The 18163-nt window shown below is 51.5% G+C and overlaps 1 protein-coding gene across 1 annotated transcript in view; it reads right to left on the bottom strand.

The window, feature by feature from the left end:
• Positions 1-588: 588 nt before the first annotated feature.
• Positions 589-18163, bottom strand: part of SLC37A1 (solute carrier family 37 member 1) — a 271365-nt gene continuing 253790 nt past the window's right edge. The window contains exons 19-20 of the mRNA XM_085620751.1: positions 16048-16112; positions 589-4084 (exon numbers count right to left, since the gene is read on the bottom strand). Of these exons, the coding sequence (XP_085476877.1) occupies positions 4069-4084; positions 16048-16112 (81 nt within the window). The 3' untranslated portion in view covers positions 589-4068. The remainder of the gene's footprint in view (positions 4085-16047; positions 16113-18163) is intronic.

Genomic DNA, 18163 nt, shown 5'->3' with positions numbered 1-18163 from the left:
TTGAGATCAGACAGATACGGAGGTGGATATCAGACAATGAAGTTTGAGATCAGACAGAGCTGGAGTTGTATATCAGACCATGGAATTTGAGATCAGACAGATCCGGAGGTGGATATCAGACCATGAAGTTTGAGATCAGACAGAGCTGGAGTTGGATATCAGACCATGGAGTTTGAGCTCAGACAAAGCTGGGGGTGGATATCAGACAAATGAGGAGCTGCAGATTAGACAGAGCCATGGAGGAGTTTGAGATCAGACAGAACTGGAGTTAGATTACAGACCATGGAGTTTGAGATCAGACGGAGTTAAAGATAAGACATGGCTGGAATAAATCCTCATTAACAGTTGACATTAAAGACTAGAGATAGATGAATGTAATCCTTATGACAAGCAGGAGCTGATGGCTGTTGCAGTAAGAGATCTGAGAGACCCCATTCAAGAGAGCAGAGATAAGGAAAGAATTGAGGAAATGTTCAGGAAAAAGACAGGTAAGAGAGCAGAGATAGAGATGAACTTCGAGTTTAGGACAAAGTTGCAATTAGGAAGAATTGGAGGTGAGGATTAGACAAACAAGAAGAAAGCGATCAGGCAGAGCTGGAGCTAAACATTAGGCAGACATTGAGTAAAATATAAGACATCGTTGGCATTACAAATCAGGACCGAGCTACTGCTACAGAGAAGACAGAACTAGAGTATAGAACAGAGAGATCTAGGGGTGTTCGGGCAGGACAGAACTATCTTTAGAAACCTAGAGAGAGCTGTAGTTAAACATCAGAAATAGCTTACAATAACCCAAAGCTGTCAAAGAATAGGAACGAGATAACATTCCTGGTCACAGATAAGTCGGACCTAGAGTTATAGACCAGGACAGAGTTAGACACTTGCAGAGCTAGAATTTGAAATCAGGACTGAGGGCTGGAGTTAAAGATCGGAACACTGAAGAAATGAGAGTTTAGGGTGTAGCTGGAGCTGGCAACCAGGGCAGGGGTGAGTTAGAGATGAAGACGGAGATGAAGGGTGAGGAAGAGAAAGACAACAGACTAAGACGGTCTTTTATACTTGGTTTGAGCTGCAGTAAAAGATCACCAAGAGCTCGTTAAGCGACTGGGAGACAAAGTTACAGATCAAAGAGAGCTGGGAAAGAGATTGGGAAGGGCTGGAATTTGAAATCAGGTTAAGGGCTAGAATGAGACATGAGGCAGAACTTTGCTTTGCTCTGACCAGGCAGAGCTTAACATCGAGGGCAGGACAGAGATGAAGATTAGACAGAGTTAGAGAACTGACAGATGGCACCCAGACAGAACTAGAGTTAGAGACAAGATAGGTCGCCACAGGTATATGACTTACTATTTGACTCAAAAGGTGTTCCTCAAATATAAGGCATTTATGCAAACCAGAGTCCCCTCAAATACAAGATATTTGTGAGACTCCGGAGTCCTTGGATGAATCACAGTCACATTAGTCTGAGAGGCGCATGGGTATAAAACACTCATGTGAACGAGAGTGCCAGGAGTAGAAAGGATTCATGCCAAGGTATTAAATGAGTCGGAGTCCCTTGGATACAAAGCATTCCTATGACTGACAATCTTTCAGCTACAAGGCATTCCTTTCAGTCTGAGTACCTTCGCTGTAAGACACTCAAGTGAGTCAGGTGCGGCATTAACAGACCTAATTCTAGGTACAGTGTGCCTAAGAAATGCTATCATTCATTCATTCTTTCATTCATTTCTGTGAGTCAGAGTCTCTCAGGTATAAGGCATTCCTGCGACTGAGAGTCTCTTTGGTGCAAGGCATTCCTGTGAGTTAAAGTCCCTCAGGTCAATCCCTCGGGTAGAAGACAATCATACGGCTGAGTTTCCGTCGGAAGAAGACTTCACGTGTTCTGCAGACCCCCTGAGGTGAGACTCTCACGTTCTGAAGGGCAAGCCATTTAGTGTTCTGGATGTCTCCTTGGAAAAAGGGCATTTAGTGCACTGGTAGTTCCCTGAGGAGTAAGATATTGGGTGGAATGGAGGCCCATTTGCACAAAAGTGTTCAGTCGAGGCACTGTTGCACAGAAGGCATTCAGTGAAGTGTCTCTCAAACACAATACATTCAGTGATTTGCTCCAATACAAGATATTCCATGCCTGAATTCTTGGATAGAAGATATTGGATGGAGGTTCCTTTGCATAGACAACATTCAGTGAAGAATCACCGGAAAAGATGACAACAGAAGTCACTAGTGCAAGAACAGTCAGATCGTAGCTATGAGACATCTACTTCAGACTGCCTTGTAGAGAAGGTATTCAGTGTTCTGAGCTATCAACAGTAGTAAGGCACTGAGTGTCTTGAATGCTCCCTCGGGTACAGTATAAGGCATTCTATCCAGTGCACTGGAGGCCCCTCAAGTAAAAGACATACAGTGTGAAAGGAGCTGTATTAGACAGACATTCGCTGGAGGTTCCTGCTGCCAGCAGATATTCTGGTGAAGCTCCAGAGGTAGCAAATATTACGGGCTTTCCCTCAGAACATAGCAGACATCCAGTGGAGGTTCCCTTAGATAGCAGACACACAGAGGAGCTTTTCTTAGACAGCAGGCACTCAGATCAGCCTCCCTTAGATAGCAGACACTCAGAGGAGCTTCCCTTAGATAGCAAACATCCAGTGGAGGTTCCCTTAGATTGCAGACACTCAGAGGGGCTTCCCAAAGATAAAAGACATCCAGTGGAAGATCCCCTAGATAGCAGACACTCTGAGGAGCTTCCCTCAGTTGCAATACATCCAGTGGAGGTTCCCTTAGATAACAGACACTCAGAGGACCTTTCCTTAGATAGCAGATACTCAGAGGTGCTGCCCTTAGATAGCAGGCACTCAGAGCAGCTTCCCTTAGATTGCAGGCACTCAGGGGAGCATTCCTTAGATAACAGACACTCAGAGCAGCTTCCCTTAGATAGCAAATATACATTGGCGATTCTATTAGACAGCAGACACTCAGAGGAGCTTTCCTTAGATAGCAGACTCAGAGGAGCTTCCCTTCGATAGCAGCCACTCAGCTCAGAGGAGCTTTCCTTAGATAGCAGACATCCAGTGGAGGTTCCCTTACAAAGCAGCCACTCAGAGGAGCTTTCCTCAGTTGCAAGACATCCAGTGGAGGTTCAGTAGATAGCAGACACTCAGAGGAGCTTCCCTTAGATAGCAGGAACTCAGAGGAATGTTCCTTAGATTGCAGGCACTCAGAGCAGCATCCCTTAGATAGCAGACACTCAGAGGAGCTTTCCTTATGTAGCAAATATCCATTGGAGGTTCTGTTAGATAGTTGACATTCACAGGATCTTCCCTTCGATAGCAGCCACTCAACTCAGAGAAGCCTTTCTTAGATAACAGATGCTCAGAGGACCTTTCCTTAGATGGCAGACACTCAGAGGAGCTTCCTTTAGATAGCAGATATCCAGTGGAGGCCCCGTAAGATAGTAGACACTCAGGGGAGCTTCCCTCAGTTGAAAGACATTCAGTAGAGCTTCCATCAGGTAGCAGACATTCTGTCAAGTTGCCCTCAGATAGATATCAAGTCGATACGAAGTCCCTTTGGGAAGATGACATTCCGTGGTGGCTACCCAACTGTGGTAGATATTCGGTCAAGTTCCTATAAGGCAGGATATTTCCGGTGTACTGGACGTCCGCTTATGTAGCAGGCATTCCATGGAAGCTCTTAAGGACTGGAAATGTCTCACCTAGATGAAGACATCCAGTCAATATTCCTTTTGACGGAAGGCACTCAGTGGTAGTTCTATTAGATGGAGGATGATCAGTTTTTTAGAGGCCTCTCTGAAGCTAGGAGTCGCTCACTGGATCGCCCAGCGTGTCTGTTTCCAGAAAGCAGCAGGACAAACTGTGTGTGGAAAGCTCAAAACCCTCATATGGGAAAATATAAGGGTTTCTCTGTTTACATTTTGGATCCGTGTTTGAAAAAAAAAAATCAGGAAAAAGCATTTCTGTTTAGGAGTGAGAGCTTCCTCTCTGGTGTGTCTTGGGAAGGGCCGTGTCCTGATCCAGGATGATGTTAGAAATAACATTCCAGGAGCAAATTTCAATGTTCTTTAAACCTGCAGCAAACGACAGAAGAATGGGAGAGAATCAATAGACCCTCGAGAGCATGAGCACAGTACCTGCAGATATCCAGGGATGGAGAAGGAGGGACACTGGAGGCCTACACACAGCAGACACTTTACAATCACATTCATCTGACAAATTAGCACCGTTGGAGCAGCACAACGCTTGTGTGAAGTGTATGCAACACATTCAAGTTACGCAAAGTTCATTTTTCTGTCCAGCTTTGGGCCATTTGGTTACCTTAGCCACTCAGTTTGGACGCATGATCAGGGAATTCTTCCTACGTCTGACTTGGAAGACCTTAAATCCATTACAATGACAATGACCAAGCACTTGATGTGACGCTCAATGGACTCACTCCTCTACTCACAGCGGATGGACTCACTCCCCTACACCACAGGGGATGGACTCACTCCTCTGAACCACAGGGGATGGCCTCACTCCTCTACCCCACAGGGGATAGACTCACTCTTTTGCACCATAGGGGATGGCTTCACTCCTCTACCCCACAGGGGATAGACTCACTCCTTTGCACCACAGGGGATGGCCTCACTCCTCTACCCCACAGGGGATGGACTCACTCCTCTGTACCACAGGGGATGGACTCACTCCTCTGCACCACAGGGGATGGCCTCACTCCTCTGCACCACAGCGGATGGACTCACTCCTCTACACCACAGGGAATGGAATCACTCCTCTACACCACAGGGGATGGACTCACTACTCTGCACCACAGGAGATGGACTCACTCCTCTGCACCACAGGGGATGGACTCACTCCTCTGCACCACAGGGGATGGCCTCACTCCTCTACCCCACAGGGGATAGACTCACTCCTTTGCACCACAGGGGATGGCCTCACTCCTCTACCCCACAGGGGATGGACTCACTCCTCTGCACCACAGGGGATGGACTCACTCCTCTGCACCACAGGGGATGGTCTCACTCCTCTGCACCACAGGGGATGGTCTCACTCCTCTATCCCACAGGGGATGGACTCACTCCTCTGCACCACATGGGATGGCCTCACTCCTCTGCACCACAGGGGATGGCCTCGCTCCTCTACTCACAGCAGATGGACTCACTCCTCTACACCACAGGGGATGGACTCACTCCTCTGCACCAGAGGGGATGGCCTCACTCCTCTACCCCACAGGGGATAGACTCACTCCTTTGCACCACAGGGGATGGCCGTGTGAGAAGTTTGCCTGATATATGCTGTCCACTAATTCTAGTGGGCACCTTGTATCAGTCCATACAACCCCTTATGGTGAATGGTTAAAGACAACCTTTATTGAAAGCTATCCTAGTGGTAGCTATGGAGAGCAGCCTTCAGGCTAAGTCTTGAAGGAATGTAAAGCAGCTTGTTTTACCAGTCTATAATCTCTTGAATGACCAAATGAAAGGACAACCACACCAGGTATATATTCAAAATGTATGCATTTAAGATAAAACACACCCCTCTAGTCTCTTTATGAGACTGGAGTTCGAAGTACTTTGGTTACAAGTTAGTTATCAACAACATTAGCACAAATACACGTTTGGGCCCTAGGGGCGTACCAAACCATATACCAAAAAAATGGTAGAAGAACCACGACTGAACTAGACAAAGGGCCTAGAGCCTGTAGAATCACTGGGACCCCAGTTAGCCCTTGGGCTACTCCAGTAGTCCAATACTAAGTTTGGGGGTTGGACATACTCTAGGGACCCAGCTATGGGAGGGTTTGGAAAGAGGGGTGGTTACACCCATTTCCTTTGTCCAGTTTCGCACCAGAGCAGGGGCAGGTAGCCCCTGCAACCTGTTTGAACTGGACTATAAACAGGGACACCGAGTGTGCCCCCAGTGCAGGACTTCAAAGCACCAGAGTGCTCCCACCCAGCCCCAATATACATCTACCTGTCTGGGGAGGAGGTTACACCTCCCTGGGACAGGAAACCTAATGTCCAGACCTCCCCTGCCGGAGTTTCGGTCAGCAGCAGGAGGCCAGACCCGTGTCTGTGGCAGAGGCATCCATTTTGTGATGCCAGGGCTCAAGAAAGTCCTACCGGGTTAGACCAGTGTTAACATGTCTCTCCCTCTAGAAGGGTGGAATGCTACCCCCGCCGCCAGAACTGACGGGGGGGGGGGGGGTAGTATTCCAAAGCGTTTGACAGCAAACACAACATGTTTCCGTGCAGCCATCCCAAAGTTAGCATTAACCGCAAGGTTATAATGCACTTAAGAGTATATGGTCAGGCTGCACCACAAACAGCATCAGTTGAGATACTCCGAACGCTGCAGAGGGGCCCTGCTCATGCAGGGGCACCCTCTCACATAAAAACCAAGCACTCTGCCTTCAGGATTGTCTAAGCCTGCCATAGGAGTGACTTATAGGTTTTATGTGTGTGTGTAATGGTAGTGATATAGGTAGCCTATGCCACTGTAAGGGGTGGAAGCATACCCTTACCCAGGCTGCAGTAGCAGACCTGTGGTGCCATTTTGGAGTGCTTCCCAGAGGTAGCATAATACATGCTCAAGCCCCTGGTAGGCCTCTGAGGTACCTATGCCCTAGGTACATAGTATACCATATACTAGGGGCTTATAAGGCACTCCAGAATCCAATTAGATATGTACCTAATGTACATGCAAACCATTTTAGAGAGGAAGCAGCTAGGCTGTGGTCCAGATTAGCAGGGCCAAAGCCAGACTAAGGTTGAAAATCAGTGAAACACCAGCAAAAAGTGGGGTTACCCATGTGAAGCAGATCCTACTCTCCTACAGGCCTCACTCTATTGCACCACAGGGGATGGCCTCACTCCTCTGCACCACAGGGGATGGCCTCACTCCTCTGCACCACAGGGGATGGCCTCACTCCTCTACTCACAGCGGATGGGCTCACTCCTCTACACCACAGCGGATGGCCTCACTCCTCTCCACCACAGGGGATGGCCTCACTCCTCTCCACCACAGGGGATGGCCTCACTCCTCTGCACATCAGGGGATGGACTCACTCCTCTGCCCCACAGGGGATGGCCTCACTCCTCTACCCCACAGGGGATGGCCTCACACCTCTACACCACAGGGGATGGCCTCACTCCTCTACCCCACAGGGGATGGATTCACTCCTCTGCGCCATTGGGGATTGCCTCACTCCTCTGCACCACAGGGGATGGCCTCACTCCTCTACCCCACAGGGGATGGGCTCACTCCTCTCCACCACAGGGGATGGCCTCACTCCTCTACCCCACAGGGGATGAACTCACTCCTCTGCAGCACAGGGGATGGCCTCCCTCCTCTACCCCACAGGAGATGGCCTCACTCCTCTACCCCACAGGGGATGGACTCACTCCTCTGCACCACAGGGGATGGCCTCACTCCTCTGCACCACAGGGGATGGCCTCACTCCTCTACACCAGAGACGATGGCCTCACTACATTGCACCACAGGGGATGGCCTCACTCCTCTACACCACAGGGGATGGCCTCACTCCTCTACCCCACAGGAGATGGACTCACTCCTCTACCCCACAGGAGATGGACTCACTCCTCTACCCCACAGGAGATGGACTCACTCCTCTACCCCACAGGAGATGGACTCACTCCTCTGCACCACTGGGGATTGCCTCACTCATCTGCACCACAGGGGATGGCCTCACTCCTCTGCCCCACAGGCGATGGACTAACTCCTCTCTACCACAGGGGATGGCCTCACTCCTCTACCTCACAGGGGATGGACTCACTCCGCTGCACCACAGCAGATTGCCTCACTCCTCTGCACCACAGCAGATTGCCTCACTCCTCTGCACCACAGGGGATGGCCTCACTACAGGGGATGGCCTCACTCCTCTGCACCACAGGGGATGGCCTCACTCCCCTGCACCACAGGGGATGGCCTCACTCCTTTACCCCACAGGGGATGGCCTCACTCCTTTACCCCACAGGGAATGGCCTCACTCCTCTGCACCACAGGGAATGGCCTCACTCCTCTAACCCACAGCGGATGACCTCACTCCTCTGCACCACAGCGGATGACCTCACTCCTCTGCACCACAGGGGATGGCCTCACTCCTCTGCACCACAGTGTTGGGCCTCACTCCTCTGCACCACAGGGGATAGGCTCACTCCTCTGCACCACAGGGGATGGCCTCACTCCTCAGCACCACAGCGGATGACCTCACTCCTCTGCACCACAGGGGATGGCCTCACTCCTCTGCACCACAGTGGAGGGCCTCACTCCTCTGCACCACAGGGGATGGCCTCACTCCTCTGCACCACAGGGGATAGGCTCACTCCTCAGCACCACTGGGGATGAACTCACCCCTCTACACCACAGCGGATGGACCCACTCCTCTACACCACAGCGGATGGACTCACTCCTCTGCACCACAGGGGATGGACTCACTCCTCTGCACCACAGTGGAGGGCCTCACTCCTCTGCACCACAGGGGATGGCCTCACTCCTCTGCACCACAGGGGATGGCCTCACTCCTCTGCACCACAGGGGATGGCCTCACTCCTCAGCACCACAGGGGATGAACTCACCCCTCTACACCACAGCGGATGGACCCACTCCTCTACACCACAGGGGATGGACTCTCTCCTCTGCCCCAGAGGGGATGGACTCTCTCCTCTGCCCCACAGGGGATGGACTCTCTCCTCTGCCCCACAGGGGATGGCCTCACTCCTCTACACCACAGGGGATGGCCTCACTCCTCTGCACAACATGGGATGGGCTCACTCTTCTGCAGCACATCAGATGGCCTCACTCCTCTGCACCACAGGGGATGGCCTCACTCCTCTACACCACAGGGAATGGCCTCACTCCTCTGCACCACATGGGATGGGCTCACTCTTCTGCACCACAACAGATGGAGTCACTCCTCTGCACCACAGGGGATGGCCTCACTCCTCTACACCACAGGGAATGGCCTCACTCCTCTGCACCACATGGGATGGGCTCACTCTTCTGCACCACAACAGATGGAGTCACTCCTCTGCACCACAGGGGATGGCCTACCTTCTCTGCATCCACAGCGCAATGGCTCACTCCTCTACACCACAGCGGATGGCCTCACTCCTCTACACCACAGGGGATGGTCTCACTCCTCTACACCACAGGGGATGGCCTCACTCCACTGCGCCACAGGGGATGGCCTCACTCCACTGCGCCACAGGGGATGGCCTCACTCCACTGCGCCACAGGGGATGGCCTCACTCTTCTGCACCACATGGCCTCACTCATCTAGACCACAGCGGATTGCCTCACTCCTCTACACCACAGGGGATGGCCTCACTCCTCTACACCACTGCGGATGGCCTCACTCCTCTACACTGCAGGGGATAGGCTCACTCCTCTGCACTGCAGGGGATGGACTCACTCCTCTGCACGACATGGGATGGGCCCACTCTTCTGCACCACAACAGATGGAGTCACTACTCTGCACCACAGGGGATGGCCTTTCTTCTCTGCACCACAGGGAATGGCCTCACTCCTCTGCACCACAGGGAATGGCCTCACTCCTCTACCCCACAGGGGATGGCCTCACTCCTCTACCCCACAGGGGATGGCCTCACTCCTCTGCACCACAGCGGATGACCTCACTCCTCTGCACCACAGGGGATGGCCTCACTCCTCTGCACCACAGGGGAGGGCCTCACTCCTCTGCACCACAGGGGAGGGCCTCACTCCTCTGCACCACAGGGGAGGGCCTCACTCCTCTGCACCACAGGGGAGGGCCTCACTCCTCTGCACCACAGGGGATGGCCTCACTCCTCAGCACCACAGGGGATGAACTCACCCCTCTACACCACAGCGGATGGACTCACTCCTCTACACCACAGGGGATGGACTCTCTCCTCTGCCCCACAGGGGATGGACTCTCTCCTCTGCCCCACAGGGGATGGACTCTCTCCTCTGCCCCACAGGGGATGGCCTCACTCCTCTGCACCACAGGGGATGGCCTCACTCCTCTGCACCACAGGGGATGGCCTCACTCCTCTGCACAACATGGGATGGGCTCACTCTTCTGCACCACATCAGATGGCCTCACTCCTCTGCACCACAGGGGATGGCCTCACTCCTCTACACCACAGGGAATGGCCTCACTCCTCTGCACCACATGGGATGGGCTCACTCTTCTGCACCACAACAGATGGAGTCACTCCTCTGCACCACAGGGGATGGCCTCACTCCTCTACACCACAGGGAATGGCCTCACTCCTCTGCACCACATGGGATGGGCTCACTCTTCTGCAACAAAACAGATGGAGTCACTCCTCTGCACCACAGGGGATGGCCTACCTTCTCTGCATCCACAGCTCAATGGCTCACTCCTCTACACCACAGCGGATGGTCTCACTCCTCTACACCACAGGGGATGGCCTCACTTCACTGCGCCACAGGGGATGGCCTCACTCCACTGCACCACAGGGGATGGCCTCACTCTTCTGCACCGCATGGCCTCACTCATCTAGACCACAGTGGATTGCCTCACTCCTCTACACCACAGGGGATGGCCTCACTCCTCTACACCACTGCGGATGGCCTCACTCCTCTACACTGCAGGGGATAGGCTCACTCCTCTGCACTGCAGGGGATGGACTCACTCCTCTGCACGACATGGGATGGGCCCACTCTTCTGCAACACAACAGATGGAGTCACTACTCTGCACCACAGGGGATGGCCTTTCTTCTCTGCACCACAGGGGATGGCCTCACTCCTCTACACCACAGGGGATGGCCTCACTCCTCTACACCCCACGGGATGGGCTCACCCTTGTGCACCACACGGGATGGGCTCACTCTTGTGCACCACACGGGATGGGCTCACTCTTCTGCACCATAACAGATGGAGTCACTCTTGTGCACCACAACAGATGGAGTCACTCCGCTGCACCACAGGGAATGGCCTCCCTTCTCTGCATCCACAACAGAATGGCTCACTCCTCTACACCACAGCGGATGGTATCACTCCTCTACACCACTGCGGATGGCATCACTCCTCTGTACCACTGCGGATGGCCTCACTCCTCTGTACCACAGCGGATGGCTTCACTCCTCTGTACCACAGCGGATGGCCTCACTCCTCTACACCACAGGGGATGGCCTCACTCCTCTACACCACAGGGGATGTCCTCACTCCTCTTCACCACAGGGGATGGCCTCACTCCTCTTCACCACAGGGGATGGCCTCACTCCTCTGCACCACAGGGGATGGCCTCACTCCTCTGCACCACAGCGGATGGCCTCACTCCTCTACACTACAGGGGATAGTCTCACTCCTCTACACTACAGGGGATGGTCTCACTCCTCTACACCACTGTGGATGGCCTCACTCCTCTGTACCACAGTGGATGGCCTCACTCCTCTGTACCACAGTGGATGGCCTCACTCCTCCACACCACAGGTGATGGACTCACTCCTCTACACCACAGCGGATGGCCTCACTCCTCTACCCCACAGGGGATGGCCTCACTCCTCTACCCCACAGGGGATGGCCTCACTCCTATGTACCACAGCGGATGGCCTCACTCCTCTGTACCACAGCAGATGCACCTATGACCCAGGCTTCATGAACAGTGAGGGATATACGAGAAGGCTGGTTATTATCCAAAAAGTGCCCCCAGTACACTCTAAATAGAGGGATGGGACTTCTTATGAGGTCTCACTGAGAGGGTATGATCCTCCTACCCCCATCGCTGAACTGCCGCTCAGTCGAACACTACATGCACATTGTAAAGAGACTATCAAGACTCTGTGCACACTCACCTTATGTTGTGATCACTGGTGTACATTCTCCACACGCTACACTCACCTCCACGGTTTATTCTCTTGAATCCTCCATCCACACCTCGAGTTAGCTCTTTTTTCAGTCGAGTCTTGGTGCAAGACTGCACTTCACATGACTGCATCTTCAGCACACGACATGTACAGCTACTTCTGCCCACGAGCACTCATCGCCCTCCCATGCACCACCTCTGACCTGCCCACTCTCTACGCTTCTTGGGACTCGGCTTTGCAACGGACACCATTCACTACCTCTGAGGTATATCTGACCAGAGTTCCATTGCTACTCCTTACCAAAGCTTGGGATAAAAACCCAACATCACCTGGATGAACCTCTCTACAATATTTGGGGCATTTTTACTATCTGTCGATCTAATGTACACGCCCCACTCAGAAACACCGACCCACTCTACAACTACTCCATACTCCCCATGTCCTTAATGCCCCCAAGACAAACTCCAGGATCCAATCATCCTGATGGTAAGGAAGTTGCAAATCCAAGATCCTAGGAACTCCATCACTGTCCCTAAACCCAAAGTCATCTTCAAAGCCAAAACTGGGACCATCGTCATTGTCTTTCCCTCAACTATGTGCCACATGTTGAGAGGCTGCCCCAGACACTCACTGCTTTCCTGAACTCCTGATGAAAGGTGGAGGTCTGCAGACTTCATTTTTGGATGAACCTAGCAAATGCCACTGTCTGGGCCTCACAATGAATCAATTAATGAAGGGAGGAATGGATAGCTGAATGAATACATAGATTGAAAAGTGAGTTTTCAGAGTTCTCTGTTCCCACACGGTGTCCTGGTGCTAAAATGTCAGGCTTTCCACAGAACTCACAATCACGCTCTGGACATCCTCTTCTTGGGGTGGAGCAACCCCTCCCTCGTGGCCTTTCCATCGACGCCCCGTCCCCGCGCCTACCACCCAGGCAAGGGAAGAAGAACGGATTTCAACCCAGACTCAAAGTCACACTCCAGCTGGGACTTCAAGACCCAGGAGCTTCCTTCCGCCCCTAGGTGGCCTCACCTGTAGCATGCATAACCATCACCTATACTGGACTGCCCCACCTCACAAGCACAGCTCAAGTGTCCAGACATAACCAGTAGCAGCAAATAAACCCATGCAACCCGACAGGGGCTGGAGCTGGCTGCTGAAATGTATGATGAGTCTTACTGGGCTGCTCTCAAACAGGCTTGTTTTTGCAACCAGGACTTTCTAGAAGAAAGAATTCAAGACCCCTGAACAAACATCACGAGATTCCGCCTATTTCATATTTGACTTGGGAAACGGTGGGCTTGTTTGTAGAGTAACACATATAGTATTAAAGACACACTTACGTTTATTTCTAATTGAATTTTACTAGCTCTGGACTTATGCTCTTTCTTTAAAATGCTTCAAATGAGCGTGGACTCACTTTGTGCACATGTTTTGTTTCCACCTCGATACCAAGTGTCGCTGTGCTGCAGTCCATACACCCGAGTAAATTACACGTGGGTTGTAGCTGTGCTGCAGTCCATTACACCCGAGTATATTACACGTGGGTTGTAGCTGTGCTGCGGTCCATTACACCCGAGTATATTACACGCGGGTTGTAGCTGTGCTGCGGTCCATTACACCCGAGTATATTACACGTGGGTTGTAGCTATGCTGCGGTCCATTACACCCGAGTATATTACACGCGGGTTGTAGCTGTGCTGCGGTCCATTACACCCGAGTATATTACACGTGGGTTGTAGATGTGCTGCAGTCCATTACACCCGAGTACATTACATGTGGGTTGTAAATGTGCAGCAGTCCATTACAACCGAGCATATTACACGCGGGTTGTAGCTGTGCTGCAGTCCATTACACCCGAGTATATTACACGTGGGTTGCAGCTGTGCTGCAGTCCATTACACCCGAGTATATTACACGTGGGTTGCAGCTGTGCTGCAGTCCATTACACCCGAGTATATTACACGCGGGTTGTAGCTGTGCTGCGGTCCATTACACCCGAGTATATTACACATGGGTTGTAGCTGTGCTGCGGTCCATTACACCTGAGTATATTACACATGGGTTGTAGCTGTGCTGCAGTCCATTACACCCGAGTACATTACATGTGGGTTGTAAATGTGCAGCAGTCCATTACAACCGAGCATATTACACGTGGGTTGTAGCTGTGCTGCGGTCCATTACACCCGAGTACATTACACGCGGGTTGTAAATGTGCAGCAGTCCATTACACCCGAGTATATTACACGTGGGTTGTAGCTGTGCTGCAGTCCATTACACCCGAGTATATTACACATGGGTTGTAGCTGTGCTGCGGTGCATTACACCCGAGTATATTACACGTGGGTTGTAGCTGTGCTGCAGTCCATTACACCCGAGTACATTACATGTGGGTTGTAAATGTGCAGCAGTCCATTACAACCGAGCATATTACACGTGGGTTGTAGCTGTGCTGCGGTCCATTACACCCGAGTACATTACACGCGGGTTGTAAATGTGCAGCAGTCCATTACACCCGAGTATATTACACGCGGGTTGTAGCTGTGCTGCAGTCCATTACACCCGAGTATATTACACGTGGGTTGCAGCTGTGCTGCAGTCCATTACACCCGAGTATATTACACATGGGTTGCAGCTGTGCTGCAGTCCATTACACCCGAGTATATTACACATGGGTTGTAGCTGTGCTGCGGTCCATTACACCCGAGTATATTACACATGGGTTGTAGCTGTGCTGCAGTCCATTACACCCGAGTATATTACACGTGGGTTGCAGCTGTGCTGCAGTGCATTACACCCGAGTATATTACACGCGGGTTGTAGCTGTGCTGCGGTCCATTACACCCGAGTATATTACACATGGGTTGCAGCTGTGCTGCGGTCCATTACACCCGAGTATATTACACGTGGGTTGTAGCTGTGCTGCGGTCCATTACACCCGAGTATATTACACATGGGTTGCAGCTGTGCTGCGGTCCATTACACCCGTGTATATTACACGTGGGTTGTAGCTGTGCTGCGGTCCATTACACCCGAGTATATTACACATGGGTTGTAGCTGTGCTGCAGTCCATTACACCCGAGTATATTACACGTGGGTTGCAGCTGTGCTGCAGTGCATTACACCCGAGTATATTACACGCGGGTTGTAGCTGTGCTGCGGTCCATTACACCCGAGTATATTACACATGGGTTGCAGCTGTGCTGCGGTCCATTACACCCGAGTATATTACACGTGGGTTGTAGCTGTGCTGCGGTCCATTACACCCGAGTATATTACACATGGGTTGCAGCTGTGCTGCGGTCCATTACACCCGAGTATATTACACGTGGGTTGTAGCTGTGCTGCGGTCCATTACACCCGAGTATATTACACATGGGTTGTAGCTGTGCTGCAGTCCATTACACCCGAGTATATTACACGTGGGTTGCAGCTGTGCTGCAGTGCATTACACCCGAGTATATTACACGTGGGTTGTAGCTGTGCTGCGGTCCATTACACCCGAGTATATTACACATGGGTTGCAGCTGTGCTGCGGTCCATTACACCCGAGTATATTACACGTGGGTTGTAGCTGTGCTGCAGTCCATTACACCCGAGTATATTACACGCGGGTTGTAGCTGTGCTGCGGTCCATTACACCCGAGTATATTACACGTGGGTTGCAGCTGTGCTGCGGTCCATTACACCCGAGTATATTACACGTGAGTTGCAGCTGTGCAGCGCAGTGGATGCATTTCAACTCATTATGGTGTCAATATCATACTTAAATCAAGCTATTTAGATTAAAAAACTGCACAATGAGAGGTCCTATGCTTGTCATACATGCAGTTGCAGGCATACCTACTCTGAATGCCATGATGTTTGCTTTTTAACTTGTGTTGCACATACATATCCCTTTTGAGAAGCTCTGAGGTTTTACATCCTTAGATGGCCAAACACTGGGATCTTTTTGTGTCCCAGAAGCCCCTGACTTGTGAGGTTCAACACCACTGCTGGTTAAGGATGGGGCCACCAAGCCCTCAACCCCAGCTTGCAGCCCCTCAGCCCCCTGCTGAGAGGGTACCCTGCTTTACACCACACCTGCCCTCAGAGGCCTGCAGGATTCAGGCCAAGACTCTCAAACATGCCATCCCAGCCATGCAAACAAGGAACAGCACCGTCCGGTCCAGGGCAGGTCGGCGGAGAACTTACTCGGAGCGGTCAGCAGTCAGAGGAGTGGTACAGGTGAGCTCCTTCCGGATCAGACGCAGCAAAAACTGCAGAAAAAGGGACAGGAGATAAAACAGTGAGAACCCGAGGAATGGGGGCTTCTCCAAAAGCTGTATGAGGGGAATGCACGTGTGGGCGGCTAGAGTTGGAAGGCATGCAGAGAAAGAGGATTAGCACTGACATTCAAGGTACAACTTCACATGCACATAACTGGGAAGAGGGGGACATGGTGGGGGCCTAGAATAACTCTGACCCTCCTCTGCTAGCAGCTCACACTAAGGGGAGAGGATGTGGCTTAACGGCTAGGGCGATCGACCTCGAAGCGGGGGAACCAGGTTCGAGTCTCGGCAGGGACGCTCAACATCCTGTGATTGTGGGCAAATCACTTAATCTCCCTGTGCCTGACAAAAAATGAATGTGTAGGTCTGTATTGCTAATGGTACACATGTAAAGCGCTCTGATATCTTTGTGTCTAGTTCGTGCTATAGAAAATCCCCCCCCCTCCCCCCCCCCAAAAAAGGAGTTCGGGGTGCGGCTGTAGTTTGCTCCTACCACATGACGGCCCGTGTCTGGAGAGCCCACCTCTGCACTCACACACACCACCATAGGCACAGGGGAGGTCGGTATTCTGATGGTGAAGCTGCCATCGGTTCCGCCTGTGTGGCGGTGGACCCAGAACAGATGTATTCATCAGTGTAATGCTCATTTGCATGTGTTTGAGTTAGCAGAACCAGGCTGCAAAAGTAAATCTGCTAGGCCTTCCTGGCTTTGCACTGACAGCTGAAGACAACATGGCTTTGAAAATGTTTCTGTCTGCATGCGTGTGCCTCGACAGGGCTTTTCTTTTCATAAATAGACACAATGGGGTTGCTGTGGTGTGTGGTGCTGTGTTGAAACTAGATGTCATTTCTTTTGCTTTCTCAGGTACTCGTTCTTGCTTTCCTGTTCCTGCGGGTGACATTGAAGGGTCCATTGTGCTGAACATGAGCAAAGATATAATGCTGTTCTCTTGTTTTTAGGTTAAAGGTCAGCATTAGTTATGCATTCAGATGGCGTCTCTAGCACTGTTGCAAATAATGCATCATACCTTCATGAAAAGCTATTGGTTGTTATCATTAATGCTTAACTTCACACCATGTCAGGCGAGTGCCTTTCACAGTTTGAAAACCTATTAAAAATGCCTTTTTGAGATGTATGACAGACTTTTCTTGCTTTTTTATGAGGCAGACTCTATGTCAGTCTGTTGGTTTCCCTTTTGCTCTCTGTAATGATTCTTAATTCCGAGTAAGCCTTCATGGTTTGGATTTTTATCCTGCGTGTATGAGGCCTTGGACCCTCACACTTTGGGATGCACACAGCCCTGGTCCCGCGTATCGCCCCTTTGATAATTTATTGGTGCAGAGTGCCGACAACTGGAATCAGGACAAACACCTAATTTTGGCATGACAGTGAACTACTCGTCTTGCAGAGGCCTCCCTGGGGAGCCTGAACAGGCGCTGTTCTCCTGACAGCACTGTGGTATCTGAAGTTGAGGCCAGTGGGTGGTGCACTTGTGAGTTGTTGTATCTGAAGACGAGGCCCGTGTGTGCTGCACTTGTGAGTTGTGGTATCTAAAGATGAGGCCAGAAAGTGCTGCACTAGTGAGTTGCGGTATCTGAAGATGAGGCCAGTGCGTGCTGCACTTGTGAGTTGTTGTATCTGAAGATGAGGCCAGTGCGTGCTGCACTTGTGAGTTGTTGTATCTGAAGACGAGGCCCGTGTGTGCTGCACTTGTGAGTTGTGGTATCTAAAGATGAGGCCAGAAAGTGCTGCACTAGTGAGTTGTGGTATCTAAAGATGAGGCCAGCAAGTGCTGCACTAGTGAGTTGTGGTATCTAAAGATGAGGCCAGCAAGTGCTGCACTAGTGAGTTGTCGTCTCTGAAGATGAGCCCAGTGCGTGCTGCACTTGTGAGTTGTCGTATCTGAAGATGAGGCCAGTGCTTGCTGCACTTGTGAGTTGTTGTCTCTGAAGATGAGGGCAGTGCGTGCTGCACTTGTGAGTTGTCGTATCTGAAGATGAGGCCAGTACGTGCTGCACTAGTGAGTTGTGGTATCTGG

The sequence above is a fragment of the Triturus cristatus genome, chromosome 8 (assembly GCF_964204655.1).
Source record: "Triturus cristatus chromosome 8, aTriCri1.1, whole genome shotgun sequence".
In the NCBI taxonomy this organism is placed as follows: Eukaryota; Metazoa; Chordata; class Amphibia; order Caudata; family Salamandridae; genus Triturus; species Triturus cristatus.
The sequence above is the reverse complement of the archived record's forward strand: the minus strand, read 5'-3'. Positions and strand labels throughout refer to the sequence as shown.